This window comes from Gambusia affinis, linkage group LG09 (assembly GCF_019740435.1).
Source record: "Gambusia affinis linkage group LG09, SWU_Gaff_1.0, whole genome shotgun sequence".
In the NCBI taxonomy this organism is placed as follows: domain Eukaryota; kingdom Metazoa; phylum Chordata; class Actinopteri; order Cyprinodontiformes; family Poeciliidae; genus Gambusia; species Gambusia affinis.
Genome location: NC_057876.1, coordinates 10,915,050 through 10,934,616, shown reverse-complemented (window position 1 = coordinate 10,934,616; position 19,567 = coordinate 10,915,050). Strand labels below are relative to the sequence as shown.

Below are 19,567 nucleotides of genomic sequence, written 5' to 3'. Positions count from 1 at the left end.
GTTGACTGATCCCCGGTGATTTTTTATTTATTGATTTTTCTATTAGAAAGTGGTGCAAGAATTTTCAGCTGAAACCAAACTTGCACAATTAAACCGGTCCTAATGTATTCCTTTTTACTTCATCTACACAGTGTTAAAAAGCCAGACTGTTCAGCTGTTAAATAAAAATAGTTGATATATGTCCTTTGTGTTTTCTTTTAACCACAAATTAAATTTGTCTGAACATTTTTCTAACACAAAGACAAATGTCAGTGTCATATTTCCTGACAAGTAAAGCCATACAGAACAATAAAGCACACTTAAAGATTTTTTTAAGTTAAACATTTTTATTTCATGGAAATACAACATAAGTTCAAATCCTTTGCAGGACCATTGTTGTACACTTTATATTCCTTTATCCATTTTTTTGTTGTTGTTTTACTTCAAAACATTTTCACTTGTACAACCATATCATAAACAAAGCCTCATGTCACAAATGGAGCCACCGATGACAATAAATTACATCTGCCATGCTGAAGTTTAGACATGATACATTGGTACCTTAATTTTTAACTAGATTAACCTTTAAATGAACAATAAGTTGAATAAATAGAATAAAAAGACACTGGGTTTTACAAAAGAAACTTTCTTCTGTCAAAACGGAGCAGAGACAGATCACATGGCTGTTTGAGAAGTGGTTATTCTGAATCATTTGTCTTTTTCCTGTATATGAAACAAAAGTGGGAATTTGCATATTTTAATAACACTGCTAAGGTAAACCAAAAGTTCAACAATAGTAAATACTGACTCTATATAGAAGACTGCCCTTTAATTCCTTTTTAGTTAAGATTTTTTTTTCCTTTATTGTGACAGTGTATTTAACGAGTCTGCTCATCCACTCACACTTAAAACAAGTTGATCTTCATACAGCCTAGAGGTATTTGTCTGGTCTTGTTTCTTCAATATTTTATTATTAAAAAAATGCAAACCTTTTTTTTTCCAGATGAATATCTCTTCTCAAAATTGTAAATAATATCACCAAGTTCATTTACAGAATATAAAAAATCTTTCCAACTAACAAAGGAAGGGGTTAAAATAACAATTGAGGTTTCCAGTCAATAGCAGATAGGCAAGTATTATACCAAGAATGCGCCAACTAAAATTATTAATAACAGTTTAAAACAACGACTATTACAACACTCAACACTTCACTTTTCTTTTTCTTTTTTTTTGTTCTCCAAACAGTGAAATTTTTACAGTGGAACTTGCAGCAAACAAAGCTGGATTGTTAGGAGGCAAAGGTGAATACTGCAAATCAAAGAAGGCAGGCAAAGTGTGAAAGGAGTAATGATTGGGTCGATCCGAAGAATCCCGGTAGACCCCGTGAGATGGACGCAGACAGATGAGTGAATGGATGCAGACCGGTTTAGTTTAGCAATCTAGTTTAAATTTCATTGCAGATTTTTTCGTTTCAGATTCAGTTTTTCTTTTTTCTTTTTTTTTCTAACTTTAATCCATCCAATAGGTCGGTGGTCCAATACAAGACTCAGCAGATGAAATAACAGAAGGCATGCATGAATCCGAGAGTGAGAGCCACACAAAAAATAATCTAAAATTACATAAAAAAAAAAAAAAAAAAAAAGATGTGAATGTACAGTTCAACCTCTGCTCTGGTCCACTTCACCTCAGCATGTAAAGACAGTCGCATATTAAATTAATTTGTCAGTGGATTCTTAAAGCTGCTGTGGTGAGGCAGAGTTTAGCATCACAGCTGAAGGAGGGAATGTGTGCATGTATGTATGTGCGTGCGTATGCGAGAGAGTATGTTTTTAGAGTATGTGTGTGTGTGCACTATCTATTCAAGGCTCTTTCTTTTCAACAGGTGGTAGCTAGGGACTGGTGTATAGGGGGTTGGAAACAGCGGACGTGCTCCACAGTGGAACTGTCTGTCTCCACCGCCTTCATGTACTTATTGAGGATGGCAAATATCTCATTGTTGAGGATCTGGTACTTTCTGATGCGGTCTGCCATCTTCTTCAGTGGCTGCAGAGGAAAACAATAAAGCACAAGTGGTGGTCTTGAATAATAAAGCCTTTATATCCCTTGGAACGTTTTTTCTTTTGTCACTAATAATGGGAGAAAATTGGAGGATTTTAAAAAACTACATTTCTTTTTTTTTTTTGACAATCCAAGAAGTCTCAAAGTTAAACGTTATTGAGAATTAGCAAGGTGTTTAAATATGAAGTCAGAGAAAACAGAGATAAAATAAGTTTTTTAAAAGTAAACTATATTTTCTCAGACATGTCAAGCTATAAGTCAGGCTTCAAAAGGGTGAGAGAGAGCAATACTTTGATCAAATAACAGCAAGGCTGTAAAGTTGCTCTTTTTTATGTTCTGAGCGGTCCAGGCTGGATTTGGAAGTTCTGGCAGCCTTGGAAACAAAATTAAGGTACGGTAAGTATCTATAGACACGTGGAGACTGACGGTGATATAATGCTAGCAGCGCTAATCGCTAATGTAAGATACCAAAGCTAATGTGAAAGAAAAAGTTAAGAACATTTGCCTAAGTATTAATAAGATGCTGTTTTCCAGCTACGGCTCTCTGCTGTTATTATGAAAAAAGCTGAAGGTTACCAACATAAAGACAAGAAAGCAAAAAAAAAAAAAAACACATTCCCACTGTTTTTCTTTTGTAATACACCATAATATATAATACAGTTATTAGGTAGGAATTCCAGGCAGCTAAAAAGCTGGATTGTTAGGAGGCAAAGGTGAATACTGCAAATCAAAGAAGGCAGGCAAAGTGTGAAGAGGGAGTAATGATTATGTTTGCAAATGATTTTAACAAAATTTCTAACACAAAATCTGAAAAATACAGTGTGCATTTAATGTACATGTCCCCTCTAACGCCATGGATGGCGTGCACTCACCACATTCTTGATGATCTCATCTTTGCCGTCCTGCCTTTGGACTTTGAGCAGGTGGTAGCAAAAATCGAAGAGGTCGAACCGGCGCTGCTGTCCGAGCAGCACGATGATGGCGCAGCCAGCCCAGTTCAGCCCATCCCCGAAGCACTGCCTGGAAGGAAAGGTGCACACAAAACACAAGATGAGTTTCTGCAAACTAATGCAACCCTAAGTGTATACAAACTGTGTTAACAATAACTCGCCTCTGAGCCTTACAGTTGCCTATGAATAAAAATATTTCGCCAGCATTTCTGCATTGACCGGATTTTTGAAGGCCTGTTTGAACACATCCGCGCGCCTCGGGCTGATCCGCTCTCTGATGCACATCTATCAGTACTTTGCTTTCTCTATCTGATGAAATAGGCCGAAGGAAGCACATAACTGAAGGAAGGAAGGAGGGAAAATGCATCAAAAACAGAAGTGGCTCTAAAACCACTCATTCTCAGCACTGCCTGAGACCCGTCTTCCTAACCTGGCACACCAGATGGTTTGTTATAGTTCACCATCTGGGGAGTTAGAGCTCTTTGTACAAGGACAGACATTTTAAACACGGTAGTTAAGGATGTCTGGTATCATTTAGATTACAGAACAACACACCAGTGCTTAGACTTTTAGGCAAGTCCTCTGAGTCCTCTCAGTGCCATGCAGAAAGCTTCTTCGAACTATCTCAGTTTTATAAAGCTAAGCAAAAAGTGTTACATTCTTAGTCATATAGCAGACGCATGTTCTCTCAACATACAACACACTGCTTGACAGCTAACGTAGTTGGGTTTAAAAGTACCAGGGAACGTATTACAAATTACTTATTTATTAGATTTTTTTTTTTACATCTTTAAAAAAATACAGCTACAAGCGTGCTTTTTTTTTTTTTTTTTAAGAGACAAGATGTTCTCGTAACTGTCAGGATTTGGCACAGCAAGAAGACGGCTTGTTAAAAGAAATCCCACTTCTGGAGCCATAAAGATATCCAGCTAAATCTAACTCTGAACCATTATACAAAGACATATCATGGGAAAAAAAATAAAATAAATGTTTCCGTGGACATTGTAACTAAAAAACAAAGCTATATAGATTTTAAAGAATTTATGTAAATACTATTATCAGAGCATTTTCTTCCAAACAGAAGGTTTTGGAGCTAGCTTTCTTAGCTCTCAGCTGTGCTCTCCTGTTTAGTAATGCAATCTAATAATGCGAGATTGCTCTATATTAAAATGCTATGACTTTGAAGCTTAACTGAGTGTTTGCGAAAACAGAATAAAAAGACTTTAGAATGTTTTTTTTTTTTGGTTTTTTTGCATTAGCAACATGTTTACTGCAGCATTCACGCTGGAAGCCACCATTACAAAGTATTCTTTCATCTTCCATCTAAATCTAATTTCTAGCTGTTAATGCCGATAATTAATTACTCAGAATAAACTTTACCTTAGATATTTACCCCCTAATACAATCTGACATTTTTGACTGAATCTTCCAATTATCTGGACCTCTGCTCCTACTTTGCATACAAACAGCGGGCCGACTGCTACGTCAGCGTGAAAAGCCGTGCCCCTGATATTTATGCAACAACTTCTAGCGTCAAAGTTCCTTCACATCATCACAATTAGCAGCTTATGTTCCTGACAGCTCCCACCTGGAAGCAAAACTCTTCAAAGTGCTGCGCAGATGTCGGCCAGATGCTACTCACTCCGCTGTGAACTCGTGTGTGCCGACGGGGATGCAGTAGACAAACTGCATGGCGCTCCACAGGCGATGGAACTCCATGCACTCGTCCACGTGCATCACGCCGTTGGTGGGCGGGGGTCCGCGCCATACGGCGTCCTGCAGGAAGCTGCGAATGCGCGTCAGGATGACCTCGAACATGGAGAGGCCGCAGCAGAGGCGCTCTTTGGTCAGCAGGTCCCCCTCCCTCGCGATGGCTATTTGCTAGAGTTGAAAGGGGAGAAAAATAACTTTTTTTTTTTTTTTTTTCAAAAATGGATGGTAGTACACACATTTGTGGAAAAAAAAAAATGAGTTCGTTTCAACCCAGCCAAAAAGGGATTACACTGACCTGAGGAGTTCCCAGCCTCTCGATGAGAGGCACAAGGTGGAGAGGGGCGTACTTCGCTTCCAGCCTCTTCATCCTCACCTCCAGTCGCTCTCCCTCTGCGTGTCACAGAGCACCGAAAGTTACAGAAGAAGTAGAGCTCCGAGTGGGCATCCACACACTGCAGGAGTAGTCTCCCAAAACGTGGAACCCGTGAGTCATCTGAAATTTCAGTCTACCTTTGATGTAGACTCTAGGAAGGATGTTCTGGAAGGGGGCAGCATGAAGCAGGTCACACACTTCCTCCTGGGACTAAAGGTCAAGCAAAAATGTAATAGGAAATTTTAAGCCACAAATTAAACTCACTTTGCTTCACTGACAGCCTTACCCTGCATCCAGACAGCCAACTTTTTAAAATGTATTTTAGTTTAGCTAAATTATTAACATATACTACATGTGGACCTTTTTCCACCCCCAAATAACTCATATACAACTGTGGTTAGGTTATTTGAGAATGTGTATGCTTTCTTTTTAGAGAATTAGGAGTTTGTATCTCTATGTAGTGATAGATGTAATGCCAAAATGACTGATTATTTTTCTTAAAATACTTTTCATTGTCACTTACTGAAAACATGCAGACAGTATTGCAAGTCCAAATAGCTCTTCTCTACTTTTATCCTTGTGAAAGGCCATAAGAGACTAAGGGTGTTTTCATACCCAGTAATCGGGCAGACTCACTTTGATTGGGGACCAACTTTGAAACACTTATTATACTTTCAACTGGTGCAATTTGCTTTCAACCTCGTCTCCATCTCGCCTGTGGTAGCGCTACAAGAACTACTGAAAAAAACGACACGAAAACCTCTAAAGAAGACATGAGCTCAACTTCCTTCTTCACAAGATGGTAACAAAAATGTGGTGCCGTCATATTTTAGAGTTTTTTAGGATTTCCTTATAGTCTTTAGCAAAAGACTACAACCTATGATTCCTGCCAGCGCCAGAATCTTGCGTTTTTTTTGGTTAGATTTGCCCATAATGCCCTGTGCTATTGTCCACTTTCGTCTTATGTTCTTTTCCAGTTCTAGAGGTCACTTCAACCAAGCCGAGACCGAGGTTTGTAGGCGGACCAGAGTTTGCTTTTCTGGTCCGCATCAGAGTTCGGTTACTCAGTCACACCTCCCCAAACCAGCCAAGCTTTCTAGGCAAACAAACTGTAGTTCGATTCTGCCCTGTTGGAAAAAGTAAATTTGTACAGATTCAATAGCTGGGCTGCCAATATTTGTGACAGGTCGTTTTGTGAAAAAAAAATCTTTTTGGTGTTGCGCTCAGTTTCTTGCTCAGAGGTTTTTATGTTGTTTTTTTTCCAGTGGTTCTTGGGGCAGGGCCACCACAGGCGAGAGGGTGAACAGGTTTTTCAATTGGTTCAACTGATTTTGGTGTGAAACCTGAACCGCACCATCAACTGATTTTGGTGTGAAACCGAACCGCACCAGCTGAAAATGTAACAGCTGTTGCAATTTTGTTCCTCAGTCAAACAGAGTCTACCGAAAACACCCTAAAAAGGTGTAATTTTACACCACTAAATGAATATACAAAGATTTCTCGTAATACTCAATGTGAGCTTACAATAATATGCAAGACAACACTAAGGTGAAGGTGACTGTTAGTGACGGCAGTTAAACTAAATGCGACAAAGTGACATCTTGTAGAAGAGAGTCATGCAACGATGAAAATCAGACACCCACACAAACAAACCAACTCACTCGGATGCCATCCAACGCAACACATACACACACACACACACACACACACAGTCAGTGCAGTGACACAGAAGTGGTGAAATCATACAGAGGAAAACATGAGTAACAAGGCATGAAAGGACTCAAAAACCGAAGAATTAAAACACAAGATAGAGTTAACAACCAACCAGAAGAATGGAGTCACCTCCTCCATGGAAGACAAAGACAATGAGATTTTAAGCTTTGTGATTATAAACTCGTTTACAAGGACAATCAAGGTCATGATGCATGTCCTAAACATTTTCACTTTGTTGTAGATTATGAAAATCTCAGTCCTTTTTTTCCATGGCTGATTGGAGATGAAGTTGTATGTGCAATAAAATGAATCAAATTAATTAATATGTTAAAAAATAATAAGTGATTAAAGAAAATTAAACAAAAATGGTCTCTGTGTTATTTTAATATCAACAAAATCTAAATCCTTACCACCTGTGGTAGTTGCCAGCGTGTAATGAAAAATAGAGTTGTGTTTCAGACAAAAAACCCCATCAAAGATCAAACAGCAAACACACCCACAAGCCTGACAGTTTTCGATCGTAGCATTTGATTTACACGGAGACAGTCGACGTTATAAACCGAGCAGAAACCTCCAGGCACCCGGCACAGGTAATCACAAGAAGAGTTGGGGAGAGCACACGAGGAAGTCATTACAGCAGATTAGCTAGAGGGAGGTGGAGGTAGGCGACGAAAATGCCTTACCAGAGCTTGCTCGATGAGCAGGCAGAAGAGGATGGCGTTTCCAACCTCCCTCAAGCTCTGGAAGACATCCGTCTTCAGCTCGGCGTATTCAATGATGTCCTTGAGCTGGTGGTGGAAGAACTCCAGGATGCCTGAAATGGCAGGAAAGAGAAAAGAAATTCACGAAACCTTTAGGAAATCTGCTTTAACGTAAGTATTTCCCCTCTTACATTTTTTTTTTGTTTTTGCCTTATTGTCACGCCGACATTTTTTTTTTTAGATAATTTTATCAAATATGTTAATATCAGACAGAAAAGTGCAAAATCAAAAAATAATCGCTAAATTTATTCCAAACGAAAAAAATTACCTAAAAAAAAACAACTTCATACCTGGTCGTGCCACACTTGAGGGTAACAATTGACGTAAAGGATTTGCGACACCTAGCAAAGAGTCTTTCACAACGTTGTGAAGGATTTCTAGCCAGCTCTTTAAATTGTCTCACCAACTCTGATTCCATCCCATAGACGGCCATTTTGTTCAATTCTTCTTCCTAATGTCAAATCATGAATACTGACCTTAAGAGAGACGTTGTTCCGGGTTCTTTCGGGACTTCCTTGATGAGTTACCAATGTGCTCGTGGGACAATTTTGGAAGTACTGAGACAGCTCTTTTGTCCAACTTGTGGATTGTGTGCTCTTTGGTGTGTAGGACACCCAGGTTTGCCAGTCACCAGAACTTTATTGTAAGACTCGTGGGTGTCCAGGAACTGTGAATCTCCTTTGCAGAATAATCCACAGAAACAATTGAGCTCTTTCTCAGTGTCGAACATTTAATTTATTTTCCGCTACTCCATCAGCCGTTACCGCACTCCGCCGTAACCTAACGTTCGCTCTCCCCCTTTCCATCCGGGGAGCCTTTCACAATGAAACATTTCCAAAACATTTTACATTTTCATAACTCCAATTTTCACTCTTACATTATTATTCACGCGAAGAGTTCGTATGTCAATGTTTAAACAAATCCGTTTAAACATTGATTGTATCCGTCTATGGATTTCAGGTTGCAAAGCTCCTCCATGGTGTACAGTACACACTCTTTGAGTTCACTTGGCAGTTAATTATATTGAAGTAGGAGATCGGAGGCAGCTTGTCTGACATATTTTTCTTCTCGGACTAATCATACGGGTCAATCCCGACAGCATCTATTATGTTTATGTATCTTTTTCTCGCACATTCGTCAAGAGTGTCCACATATTTTCTTTTTATTGGTCTCGGAGCCATGCGCCCACTATTCCTTGCACATACGCTTGCCTGCTAGAATGGTGCCGATTACTTCCTGTTCAGACTGTTGGGAACTATGAAATCTGCTCGCTCTGACGTGATGGACATCAAAACAACCAATGCGCTCCTTCAAAGCCTGTCAAAAAACAGCCTTTCTAAAATCGCTTCTATTTAGTTGATTTCAATTTAAAAATGGTCATGGGATGCTGCGTGGTTGGCTGCATAAACAAACAAGGATAGAAACCAAACTTGTCATTTTATTGATAATTTTTAAAGAGGAAAGATACAGGCGATGGATATCAGTCGTCAATTATAATGAATGTCAGCCCTATGAATCATTGTGGATTTTCAGAAAACACTTTTTACAAGGTAAGAAGATTAACGTTCATATACTTTATAAGAGCTCAAATATTCAAAGATATCACATATTGCTTCATAGAGAAGCGTGTCTGCGACAGACTGGCGACCTGTCCAGGGTGAACCCCGCCTCACGTTAGCTGGGGAAAGGCACCAGCAACCCTCCCGACCCCATTAGGGACAAAGGGTGTATAGAAAATGGATGGATGGATGGAGAAGCATGTAACCATGGAGACAGTGCCCCACCTTCATGTAGCATAGCATGTATGGTAAAAACTGATTAGCATCTCATTTTTTGTACTTTTTTAATGTTGCTAAGATGTAATGGGAAACTCTATTTATGACATAGTGATATAAATCATTTGGTGTGAATTCAGGCAAAGTCAGTAATTTGATTAACACATTAGGAGGGAGGAAGTGTGAGTCGGTTTGGAAGCTAGCTATTTTCAACTTTTATAAATACCACCGTCTATGAACTCCAATCCGGTTTGTTACGTTCAGAGACAAGTTATCTCCACTCAAACAAGAAGAAGCCATGAGTAAATTGGTAAAAACAACTTGGGAAAATAAGGCCGCAGTTCAATGATTGACTTCCACATTATTTCGTCGGATCTGCGGCAACATGTCTTGGCAGGCCCAAACGTGTCGTGAGGGTCTGCTGGGAACGTCTGGCTGAGTCTCCTGTGAGACAAAGCTTTAACTCCCATCTCCGGCAGAACTTTGAACACGTTCCGGTGGAGCTGGGGGACATTTAGTCTAAGTGAACCATGTTCCGTGCCTCCATTGTTGAGGCAGCTTATCGGGCAAGGCTTGGGTGGTTGCTGAGGCAAAAACATGGGCATGGGAGTTTGGAGAGGCCATGGAGAAAGACTTCCGCAAGGCTTCAAGGCAAATGTCTCTGTACTAGCCGTCCGGCGTCTGAGGAGGGGGAAGCAGTGCAGCACCAATACTGTTTATAGTGTTGCTGCAGCATCTTGTTGCAAACTTTGAAGGATCTTGGCTTCCTCCAGTCTGCTCTGTCCCTTCTAATAGACGCTTTACTGTTGCGTCTCGGTCCAGTCTGTTGTCCAGATGAACACCGAGGTGTTTATATTCTTCAACCACCTCCACTTCTTCTCCCATTATGGAAATTGGGTTTGATTTAATCCTGTTCCTCCTGAAATTAACAATCATCTCGTTTGTGTTCTGGTGCTCCGGCTTCCTGGCCACAGTCTGAATTCATGACTGTTAGGTCAACTGGTCTCTAAATTTTCCTAAGTGTCAATAACAAATAAATTTTATGAATAAAATATCAAAAATAAAACATCAGGCCTGCACAGTTGGTAGCAATGTTGCCTTGCAGCAAGAACACTTAGGCAAATTGATTTTCTTTTTTAGTCTTTTAGCCTACTTCATGTTGTAGGCTGGCTCTATTTAACAGATGTATTGATTCTGCATATCTAGGAATAATTAGTGAAACCGAATCAAAAAGTAGGACAAATTAAAGATAACACCAGGTTTTGTTTGAAAACTTTTTTCTCTTAACTGAAATAACCACTGAAAAACAGCATTTTGTATTTGGTCCATTTATCTCTGTCTCCATTATTTACTTTCATCTGAAATATTGAAGTGGGACTAAGAAAGAAAAATAGAAGAACTATCTAAGGGGGCAAATATGTTTTTTTGTAGCACTATAAGGTATTTCTAATCATGATGTGTCTAGTGTAACCTCACGAGCCGCCTGTTAATCAGGCATTTCCGGGTTAAATCGGGGTGAAGTCAACCGGTTCGTACGGCTGTTCTGACCCACATTTAGACAGAGCATCAGAGGCAAAAGGATAATTAACAAATGGCAATAACATCATAAGCTGTGAGGGAAGTTCAGGAGCACAAGGTAAGGAACATCAGTAATCTACAGATTACTAAATCCTTATACGGATAATCTGTTTGACTGACATCTGCACTGGAAGTCTGGATAAAGACCTGGAAGCAGGTCAGGAATAATACTAAGATGTAACACCGGGAGATGTTGAATAACACATTCTGTGTAAGCATATGCATATAGTTTTGTGCTGAACAAAAAGGACTAAATTCATTTTTACTTCAATAGATGTTATGTTTTGTCAAAGTAACGACCTAATCTCATAAGAGTATCACCTAAGTAGCCAGTTCTGTCATAGTATGGGGCCAAATCCTTAGATTTAGATTTGATCACAATCAACCTTTTCTGTTTATAAAAGCAGGTTTCAAAGTGAACTCATCTGACAGCAAAGAACTTCAGAGGCAGGCCTTGGGTCTTCACAAAAGTAGCACAACCATATGTGTAGTGATGATGGATCACAAATATAAATACAGTCACTGGGAGGGCACCTAGCCCTCCCAGTGAGGGCTAGCTGGTTTGACTGCTGAGAAGTCAGCAGTCAAACCATTAAGGTAGATGTGGATGTTGGTTATGCAAACGTAGGTAGCCGAGACAATGAGATAACATGAGTGAACAAGAGAGTTTGATGGCAGCAGGAGTATTTTATCTATTATCATCCGCTACATGTTGCGCATGTAGCGGATGATAATAGGTTGTAGTGAGAGGACAATACAGCCTTATAGAGTTCAAGTAGCATGTGTCTTTGGAATAAATATTTGACAACTACAATATCACAATTATGCAATTAAACTCTCAATAATAAACCACCTGGATTTATTATCTCTTTGACACTTCGGAATACTTGCAGGTTTGCAAAGTAAACCTGCAAGCACTTTGCAGGTTTAAACTACGGTTTAAGCAGGTTTAAAAAAATAGTAACAATTGCTTTTTTTATGTACTTGTTACATGAAAAAAGAAAAGAAACTCTAAGGATAAAACGTTTTTTCTTTTTTTTAGAATTGTCCGCTGGGAAAAGTCTGTTTAAGAAAGTTTTCATAAAACTGGAGTTGTGTCTGACCATAGTTTTTGTGACAACACAGAGTCCCACTCCCTGTTGACTGAACATGCAAGTACACCCGCCTCCCCTGATGGGGTGGTGCCCTGGACAGTGAGCCATATTGCCCTCATCAAAAACTGCCACTGGCTACAGCTGATTCAGCTCACCTGGGGAGCCATACTCATGGCGTGGCAGACGGCAGATCTTGGGCATGACTTCTATCAAAGTTTTTACATACTGCAGAATGGTGCCCTGCAACTGCAAAGTGATAAGAGGAGATTTATAGATGACAGCAGGAAAAAGAAAAGAGCGAGTGCACAGAAAGAAGAGAGAGTAATAAGTTTTAGAACCCAGAACATTGAGGGGGAAGAGATGTGTCTGTTGGTGTGGAGAAAAATAAAGAAGATAAAATACCAGGCTTTTGACAATCTTGAGTAGCTCCTCCATCACTACAGCGATGCCTTGGTAACCAAGGAGGCGGCAGATGGTCTTAAAATGAGGCGGGCCAACAAAGTTTCTGTAGGAGCTGTATATGTGGGAGTAGGCAATATTCAGAGGCTGAGAAAAAAAGCAAAGGGAGAGAGAGACAAAAGACAATGTAAGTCTCAGCTATTTTCTTCTAAACGCAGCCAAGAGAAAACGGAATGTCAACCTACCTTGGACCCATACAGGTAATAAGGCTGCACATTGGCTGGCTTGTCTCTTTGAGGCTCCTGGGTGAAGGGAATAGCTGTGCGTACGAAGCTGAGAAGAGAGGGAAAGAAAATTAAACACAGAGAGGTGGAAGCCAATAAGAAATCTGAAGAGATGAGCGAGTAAACCGACCGATTCGTGGATCCGTTGTAGCAGTAGTTCGGGAGGAAATCAAAGTTGAGCTCCCAGAAGACATGGAGCGTGATTCGTCCATAGGGGGCTGAAACGTTGTGGTTGGCTTCACGGAACATGGCGTCGAAGCTGTCCAGGGTCATGTGTTTGGACAGCAGCCGGTGGGTCAGCCTGTTGATCTCTAGCAGCCACTCCAACTCCTGGCCAGATGTTCAGGGAGAGGCGTGAGAAGCCATGATGCAAGAAGAGCAACGAGCAAACTACTCTCAGCGTTCTTACCACTATGGATGTGAGGTCCTCACTTTCAAAGCGGCTGATGGCATGGTCTAACGACTTGTACATTGCGGCTGAGATCCTCTGGGTGATTAGGCGGTTCAGATCAATTGATCGGCCCAAAAGCTGAAAGATGCACAATCAAACTTGTAAATCAGGCTCAAAATGTACAATTGCTGTCCACCGACTTGAGAGCAACACATCTTCAGTTTCCGTGTACCTGTACGTGTCTCTGCTTGAGCAGCGTCTCGTAGCGGTTCGACGGCGGGTACGGAATGATGACGCCATAGTTTTTACACTCTGCTCTGAAGCGCTTGTCTAGGAGGACACTGTAGAGAAGACCTAAATGTATTTAGGGGAAGCTTACAAAGATTGTCGGATCTTTAAGAAGTGCTGTTAATAATACCTTCCGGCCATTGCTTTGTAGTAGGCAAATATCTGGTCTGCCAACTTGTACACAAACTGATCAAAGCAGAGGTTTACCTAAGAAGAGGCAAAAGTCAATGAAGGTTTGGAGTCTTTACCGACTTGTCTGGATTTAGATCTTTTGCCGTTGCCCCTTACCTCGGCTTCAATTTCGTCGTACAGGAACTGCTTCTTGAACTTGGTCAGAGCGTAATAGCCACTGTCGTTGTACAAGTCTAGAGGATACAGGACATATCTAGAAGAGGAAGGGGTGGAAGATGTTATTACTGGCTTATTTCCAAAGGACAGGCTGAAGCTGAGGTCAACAGTGAGCTTGTCTTACTCCATCATGGAGGGCTCCTTGGTCTCCAGGATGTGGTCGGTTAGGATCCAGGGCATGGACATCTCGATGGGGAACTGGATTCTGCGGCCCATGGTGAGCTCCAGGAAGAACTCCCTGAACCACAGCTGGGACAGGTCACAGCACTGCTGCAGGGCCTCTGTTCAGCAGCAAGAGAAGAGGACAGAACGGAGAGGGGTTACTAAATGTTGGCCGAAAAAATTTTGGTGGAAACTTTGTCAAAAATATGAAAGGGTAAAGATATTCGTCCTAAAATAATGGCCTGTTTAAAGTCTATACTGTGCTTTCAACTCACCACTGAAGTTAAGTAGGTGTGTGAAGAAGAAGGAATGCTTGTGGAAGTCCTCTATAGCCACCACTATGGGTCCATCGAGGCTGCTGCGAAGAGTTTTCTTAGATCCACTCTTGTCAGCTATTAATGACTCCAGCATGGTGCGTACCATGTAGAGCTGCAGAAAAACAACAAATAAACACACATTTAAAAAAAATCCGTCCAACTAGGTTTTTTTTTTCTCTTGATTCAGACAAAAAAGCTTGTCTTGCCTTCTGCCATGCACACGGCACTACACTCTTGGAGCTTTGAGGAATTCCCAAACTGGGCCAAGAATAATCTAGCAAGTGACATCCTACATCCTTCTGATCTTTTGAGAATACTTTGTTTTATCGCAGGGTAGAGCCAGCAGATAAAGATGTTCCAAAAAATAATAGAGACGACTCTTCTTCACCTGTGTACTGGAGGGTCCCACTGCTCGACGAGGCACCTTGATGTCAAACCCACCCTTCGGGTCTTTCTCTCCCCTCAGGCAGGGGTCGTTTGGCGGCTCTCTTCCTCCCTCCCAGTCACAGACAGTCTTTCGGATGGCCTGCAGGACGCTACGGAAAAAAATGAATTGGTCCAGGTAGAACAGTTTCTTTGCTGAATTATTGTCCAGCGTCATTAGAAGAGGTATTGATTTTGTCGTTTCAGGAACCTGATGAGAACATTCTTCTTCTTGCGTACGGCTTGGCGCAGCGGCTCCCTGAGGGTAACCTGAGCAAAGTCCTGCAGAGCCGCGTAGATCGTGTTCCTGATGGCCTGATTGAAGACGGACTCCATGCGACCCATCAGAACCTGCACAGTACAAGACACAGAATCATATTGCTGCTGAAGACTCCTGACCCCGAACTCAGCTTGTTTGATCTGTTTCGCATTGTTGTCATAACAACCACAAATTTTGGAGTATTTTTCCAGGATTTTCTGAGCAAAGTAATCCATGATTATGAAGTGGAGTAAAAGACATATGGTTTTTGTTTTATTAAGAATCAAACTGAAATATGCAGAATATTGGCTATTTGTGTATGAAATTAGCTTATATTTATATTTTTGCAAATTATCTACTCAGAGAGGATAAACAAAACTGTTTATTTAGTAATATTTTTATTTGTATGTCTCGAAAAACAGTGCATCACAAAAGCACCCAGCAAAACAGTTTGCTTTGTGGTTGCAACTTGACGAAATGTAAAAACATTCAATGGGGATGAATAGTTTTATAGCAGGGATCTGGTTCCTTAATAATAAACAAGGAGTCATTCTCGCCCTCAGTCCAGCAAAATAAACCGATTTTAGAGCTGCAAATATTAACGAATCTTTTAGAAAAAGATATTTTATAGTTTTTGATAAATATCTACTTCAGGAAATCTGCGGTAAACTTTAAAGAGCAACCATTTTATTCACAAGTTTAGTTTTGCATAAAGAATAACGAAACATTCTCAAAAAGATGTTGGCTACATTTTCTTATATGGGTTGTTGATAATTGTATAGGTTCCAGCCTGGCAACAAGAAAAACAGACCTAAAGAAAAATGACTGTTGTTTATAATGCCATGGAAAAAAAAAAAAAAAAAAAGCAAAAATATGCATGTGTTATTAGATCTATTTTTTTAAGCCTTTCTTCATCATTTTTAGTCAAAGTTTTTAAGTTCTAAGCTGCAGAAGGCTGGCTTACAGATATGATTTCCAAACATTTACCTGCAGCCCTTTGATCATGGCAATAACCTCAACCAGGGCAAACTTCTCCTCACTGGTGTAATTGTAGCGTGTGGCTCGCTCGTACTCCTCCGCCGTGCCAGGACAGTCCTTGTTGCAGAACTTGTCTGTGGGATGCACCAGCTTCCAGGAGTACTGCGGGAGACAAAACCGGGTTTTTGTCAAAGCCGGAAAGATCAATGGTTAAAAAAAAAAAAGAAAAAAAAAAGAAGCTAACGTCTCAAAATCCACACATATCAACATTTGGGTAAAAAAAAAAAAAAAAAAAGCAATTCTCTTTGTCCGCAGTGGAACACGCCATCGATCCCCTCCCCCTCCTGGTTCTTCACTCACAACTTCCATGACATGCGTGCTCCACTTGGACAGCAGCTGCAGGCCCCTCAGAGCCAGGTCGAACAGCTCCCTGTACTCCTCGTCCGACTTCTGGCTGTCCAGGCCCGAGCCCGTCACCACCTCGCTGTTGCTGTAGCGCGCCAGCTCCGAGATGAAGCGGATGTGGTCGTCCCTGATCTGCACCATCTGCTCGCACAGGTTGTACTGCGGCGAGATGCTGCTCTGGGTGCACGTCCACCTGGGCACGGGGGAAAAGGAAAAGCAAGAGCAGATGGGATCTTTGAACGAGGCCAACGGGAAGCTGTAACTTTTGTCTCCTTTTCGTTGGCGGTACGGTCTTACCTGGACTTGTTTTCTTCGTAGTGAGCGCTCGTCTCTATGTAGCGTGACAACTCAATCTGCATGTCTCCAAAGAGAGGCACGACTTGAAGCTGAGTAAACACATCAAGTGAACATCTTACCCTCTGCCACACAGACATTTGGGCATGTTTCTGCATCTGAGACGAGCTAAAAAAAACCACCAAACATTCTTACTTTGAAGAACTTGTCGATCTTGCTCAGGTTGATCCTCTTCTTGGCGTCTAGTTTGTAGATATTACTGACATTCCCATCCATCAGGTAGAGGCCAAAACCCATAACCTGGCAAACATTAGGAAGAGACGTGTTCAAAATGCAAAAAAATAAAATAATTTTTTTAAAAAGGCTCAGAAGGCTTGAGATTAGACGGTTGCATGATGTTTGTTACAGGTTTGAAACAGGGCTGAAACAATTAATCGGATCAATCGATTATTGAAATAATCGTCAACTAATTGAGTAATAGATAAATTATCTACTGTAGTCTGTAGACTCAAAAAAGGCTGTTTTGTGAAAGAACACACTCAGAGCAGTAATTAAGTCAAGATTGCACAAGACACAGGTATCTTGCATTTAAAATAATAATAATAGTAAAAAAAACTTTGTCTGTAAATAGAAAAAAGAATTAAAATAGAATAAACAAAATAGAATAAAAAGAAATCCTCATGTGGCAGTTTTAGCTTCAACTGATTCAAATCCAGTAAAATAAATCTCCTATTAAGCATCTTGTGCTAATCCAATTATTTAAAAAATAACAATAATCAAAAAATAATCAGATTAGCCCTACGCTGTATTGATGCCAAGTCAAGCAGAAAGAGCTCAGCTGAAAAACCTGCAAAATGTGCCGCGTTTTCTTTTTGTCCGATTAATCATCAGAATAACTGAAAGAATAATTGACAGAATAATCGATAGAATAATCAATGGCTATAATAATGGTAAGTTGCAGATGAAGAAGTACCTTTAGCAGCATGTGTTTCTCACTCGGCGTCAAATACATTTTGTTTTCGTAATAGTCCACGCAGATGTTGACGATGTCGGCCAGAAGCTCCTCGTAACCTGGAATCACCTCCAGCTGTTGGTGCAGGCACTATGGGGAAAAAAAAGAAAAGAAAAAAAAAACAGCAGAAAAGGCTTCAGATGCTAACCAGAAAAAACACAGGCTAATTATTTTCTTGTGCAGAAGAATTTTATTGATCTCAAAGGGAAATGAAATAAATGGACAAAATGTTGATGTGTTTCTCATTTCGAGGAACCTTTAAACTCACTAAGCGACTTCTGTGACATCTCTGCATCGTTTCGCAAGACCTGCTGTTTTAGAGGTCAGCCCACAGTCAAATATGTATATAATGGCACCAGCGGGTGGAATGAAAAACAGTTCATACATACGAACCTCTTAGCGAATGATCTAATTTTTTTGTTTTAGGTAAAGTTGAGATCTAAAATACATTTTGTGTTTCCTTACAGAAGGTGGTTGTTTTTAAACTTTCAGATATCGATCTATTCTTTCTTCATCTAGTCAAAGTAGTCAAAGATTTCCCCTTTCCCAGAGTGGCAATACAACCCTAAACCTTTTTTTTGCTGTTTTGACATTTATCAAACCCTGATCGTTTTTAGGGACCAATGTTTGTTCACGTCTTGGTACCCGGGGGCCTTATGTACCACTTCTCATGACTTCTCGAATGATTTGAAATTTCTGAATCTGCATTTCCAGCAAACTATAAATTAACTGCCCTTTTGCTACTTATATTCAACCTCGTTTATCCCATCATTAAACTCAAAGATGACATGACACAGTTGATACTATGCTATAGGACTTCACTAAAATTTCTACACATGCCTCCAGTTTTTATTCATTCATCCGACGCTTAAGGTTGTTGAATTAAGATATTATTATTCCAAATCCCAAATATTGTTCAACAGACACTGCTTATTTCCACTCTTGTACAGCTGAGAGTGGCTGGAGGGAAAGTAAAAACTAATTAAACATAAGATTTATTTTTCAGACCTGAACTTTTCAAATTAAATAATAAACTTCAGGGGTGAGGACCTGAAGGTTTGCCAGACCTTTTTTCTGCTTTCTTATAGTTTTTAGGCTGAGGATAACTTGGTTTGCGGAGCGCTGTTTCATTTTCAGACCTGTTATAGTGCAGAGCACAAATATGAGGTCTTCCTTTATCTGCTTTCTATTGCCAGTGGGTTTCCACATTATTAAGTTTAAGTTTTAGCAGGTCGAATGGTTTATTATTATGACAGATTTAAATAAAGATTGTTTTTTTCCCATTTGGAGTACGCTCTAGGCCAAATGTTGCTGCAAAAACACAAAATCTCTGCCAGTGGATCTAATACTTTTTTATTGATATTAAATAATTCTTGACTTAAAACAAGCTCCAATATTTTGTCTTGCAAGTTAAGTTTTGGATTATTATTATCTTTTTTTTTTTAAGTGGAGTGATATATTCCCACTAGAAACTAGGCCAAAACTACTTGGTGAGATTTTGGTTTCTTGTAGTATTGAACAATAAATTTTGTTTTTGCACCAAAACCACAGTTGCATTTTTTTAAATGGACACCCAGAAGACGATGAATAAAGGCCGCTCACTAACCTGAGTGATCCTGTTGTGGTTGGCTAAAAACATGGAGAGGTTCTGGGACTCCTGGATGGACTGAGGGTCGGCCATCTTCCTCAAGAATTGAGCTGCCCTTAAGTGGCAGCAAGAGAGAACAACATCTTTTTATATTTAGCTGAAAGAAAAACCACTCTTAAAAAAAAAAAAAACCCCACGGCTGACATAAAGACAGTTATACGTCAGACGGTACCGTTTGTAGGCAGAGTGATCGTTCTTCACGCTACACTTCATGTTCTTGAGTTCGTCCAGCACCGCAAACATGTTGATGAATTTCCCCAGCGTGAGCAGGTAGGCCTCTGACACGAAGTCTTTCCTCCGCTCAGCGTGGCACAGACGCTTCACCTCGCTGCAGAAGCGCTCTATGGCTTTCCGCTGTGAAAACA

The 19,567-nt window shown here is 40.3% G+C and overlaps 1 protein-coding gene across 2 annotated transcripts in view; it reads right to left on the bottom strand.

Annotated features, from left to right (window-relative positions):
- Positions 1–300: 300 nt before the first annotated feature.
- Positions 301–19,567, bottom strand: part of cyfip2 (cytoplasmic FMR1 interacting protein 2) — a 29,099-nt gene continuing 9,832 nt past the window's right edge. Inside the window, exons 6-30 of one of the 2 annotated variants that reach the window (XM_044128017.1) lie at positions 19,375–19,556; positions 19,161–19,257; positions 17,516–17,644; positions 16,738–16,842; positions 16,546–16,634; positions 16,204–16,441; positions 15,853–16,005; positions 14,818–14,957; positions 14,572–14,719; positions 14,142–14,295; positions 13,829–13,985; positions 13,645–13,741; positions 13,487–13,563; positions 13,301–13,409; positions 13,087–13,206; positions 12,808–13,007; positions 12,639–12,726; positions 12,397–12,540; positions 12,150–12,240; positions 7,470–7,600; positions 5,211–5,283; positions 4,996–5,090; positions 4,630–4,868; positions 2,910–3,057; positions 301–2,022 (exon numbers count right to left, since the gene is read on the bottom strand). In XM_044128017.1, the coding sequence (XP_043983952.1) occupies positions 1,855–2,022; positions 2,910–3,057; positions 4,630–4,868; positions 4,996–5,090; positions 5,211–5,283; positions 7,470–7,600; positions 12,150–12,240; positions 12,397–12,540; positions 12,639–12,726; positions 12,808–13,007; positions 13,087–13,206; positions 13,301–13,409; positions 13,487–13,563; positions 13,645–13,741; positions 13,829–13,985; positions 14,142–14,295; positions 14,572–14,719; positions 14,818–14,957; positions 15,853–16,005; positions 16,204–16,441; positions 16,546–16,634; positions 16,738–16,842; positions 17,516–17,644; positions 19,161–19,257; positions 19,375–19,556 (3,372 nt within the window). In that variant the 3' untranslated portion in view covers positions 301–1,854. Of the gene's footprint in view, positions 2,023–2,909; positions 3,058–4,629; positions 4,869–4,995; positions 5,091–5,210; positions 5,284–7,196; positions 7,601–12,149; positions 12,241–12,396; positions 12,541–12,638; positions 12,727–12,807; positions 13,008–13,086; positions 13,207–13,300; positions 13,410–13,486; positions 13,564–13,644; positions 13,742–13,828; positions 13,986–14,141; positions 14,296–14,571; positions 14,720–14,817; positions 14,958–15,852; positions 16,006–16,203; positions 16,442–16,545; positions 16,635–16,737; positions 16,843–17,515; positions 17,645–19,160; positions 19,258–19,374; positions 19,557–19,567 lie in introns of those variants that run through there. The other variant, XR_006371784.1, reaches the window with a different exon arrangement.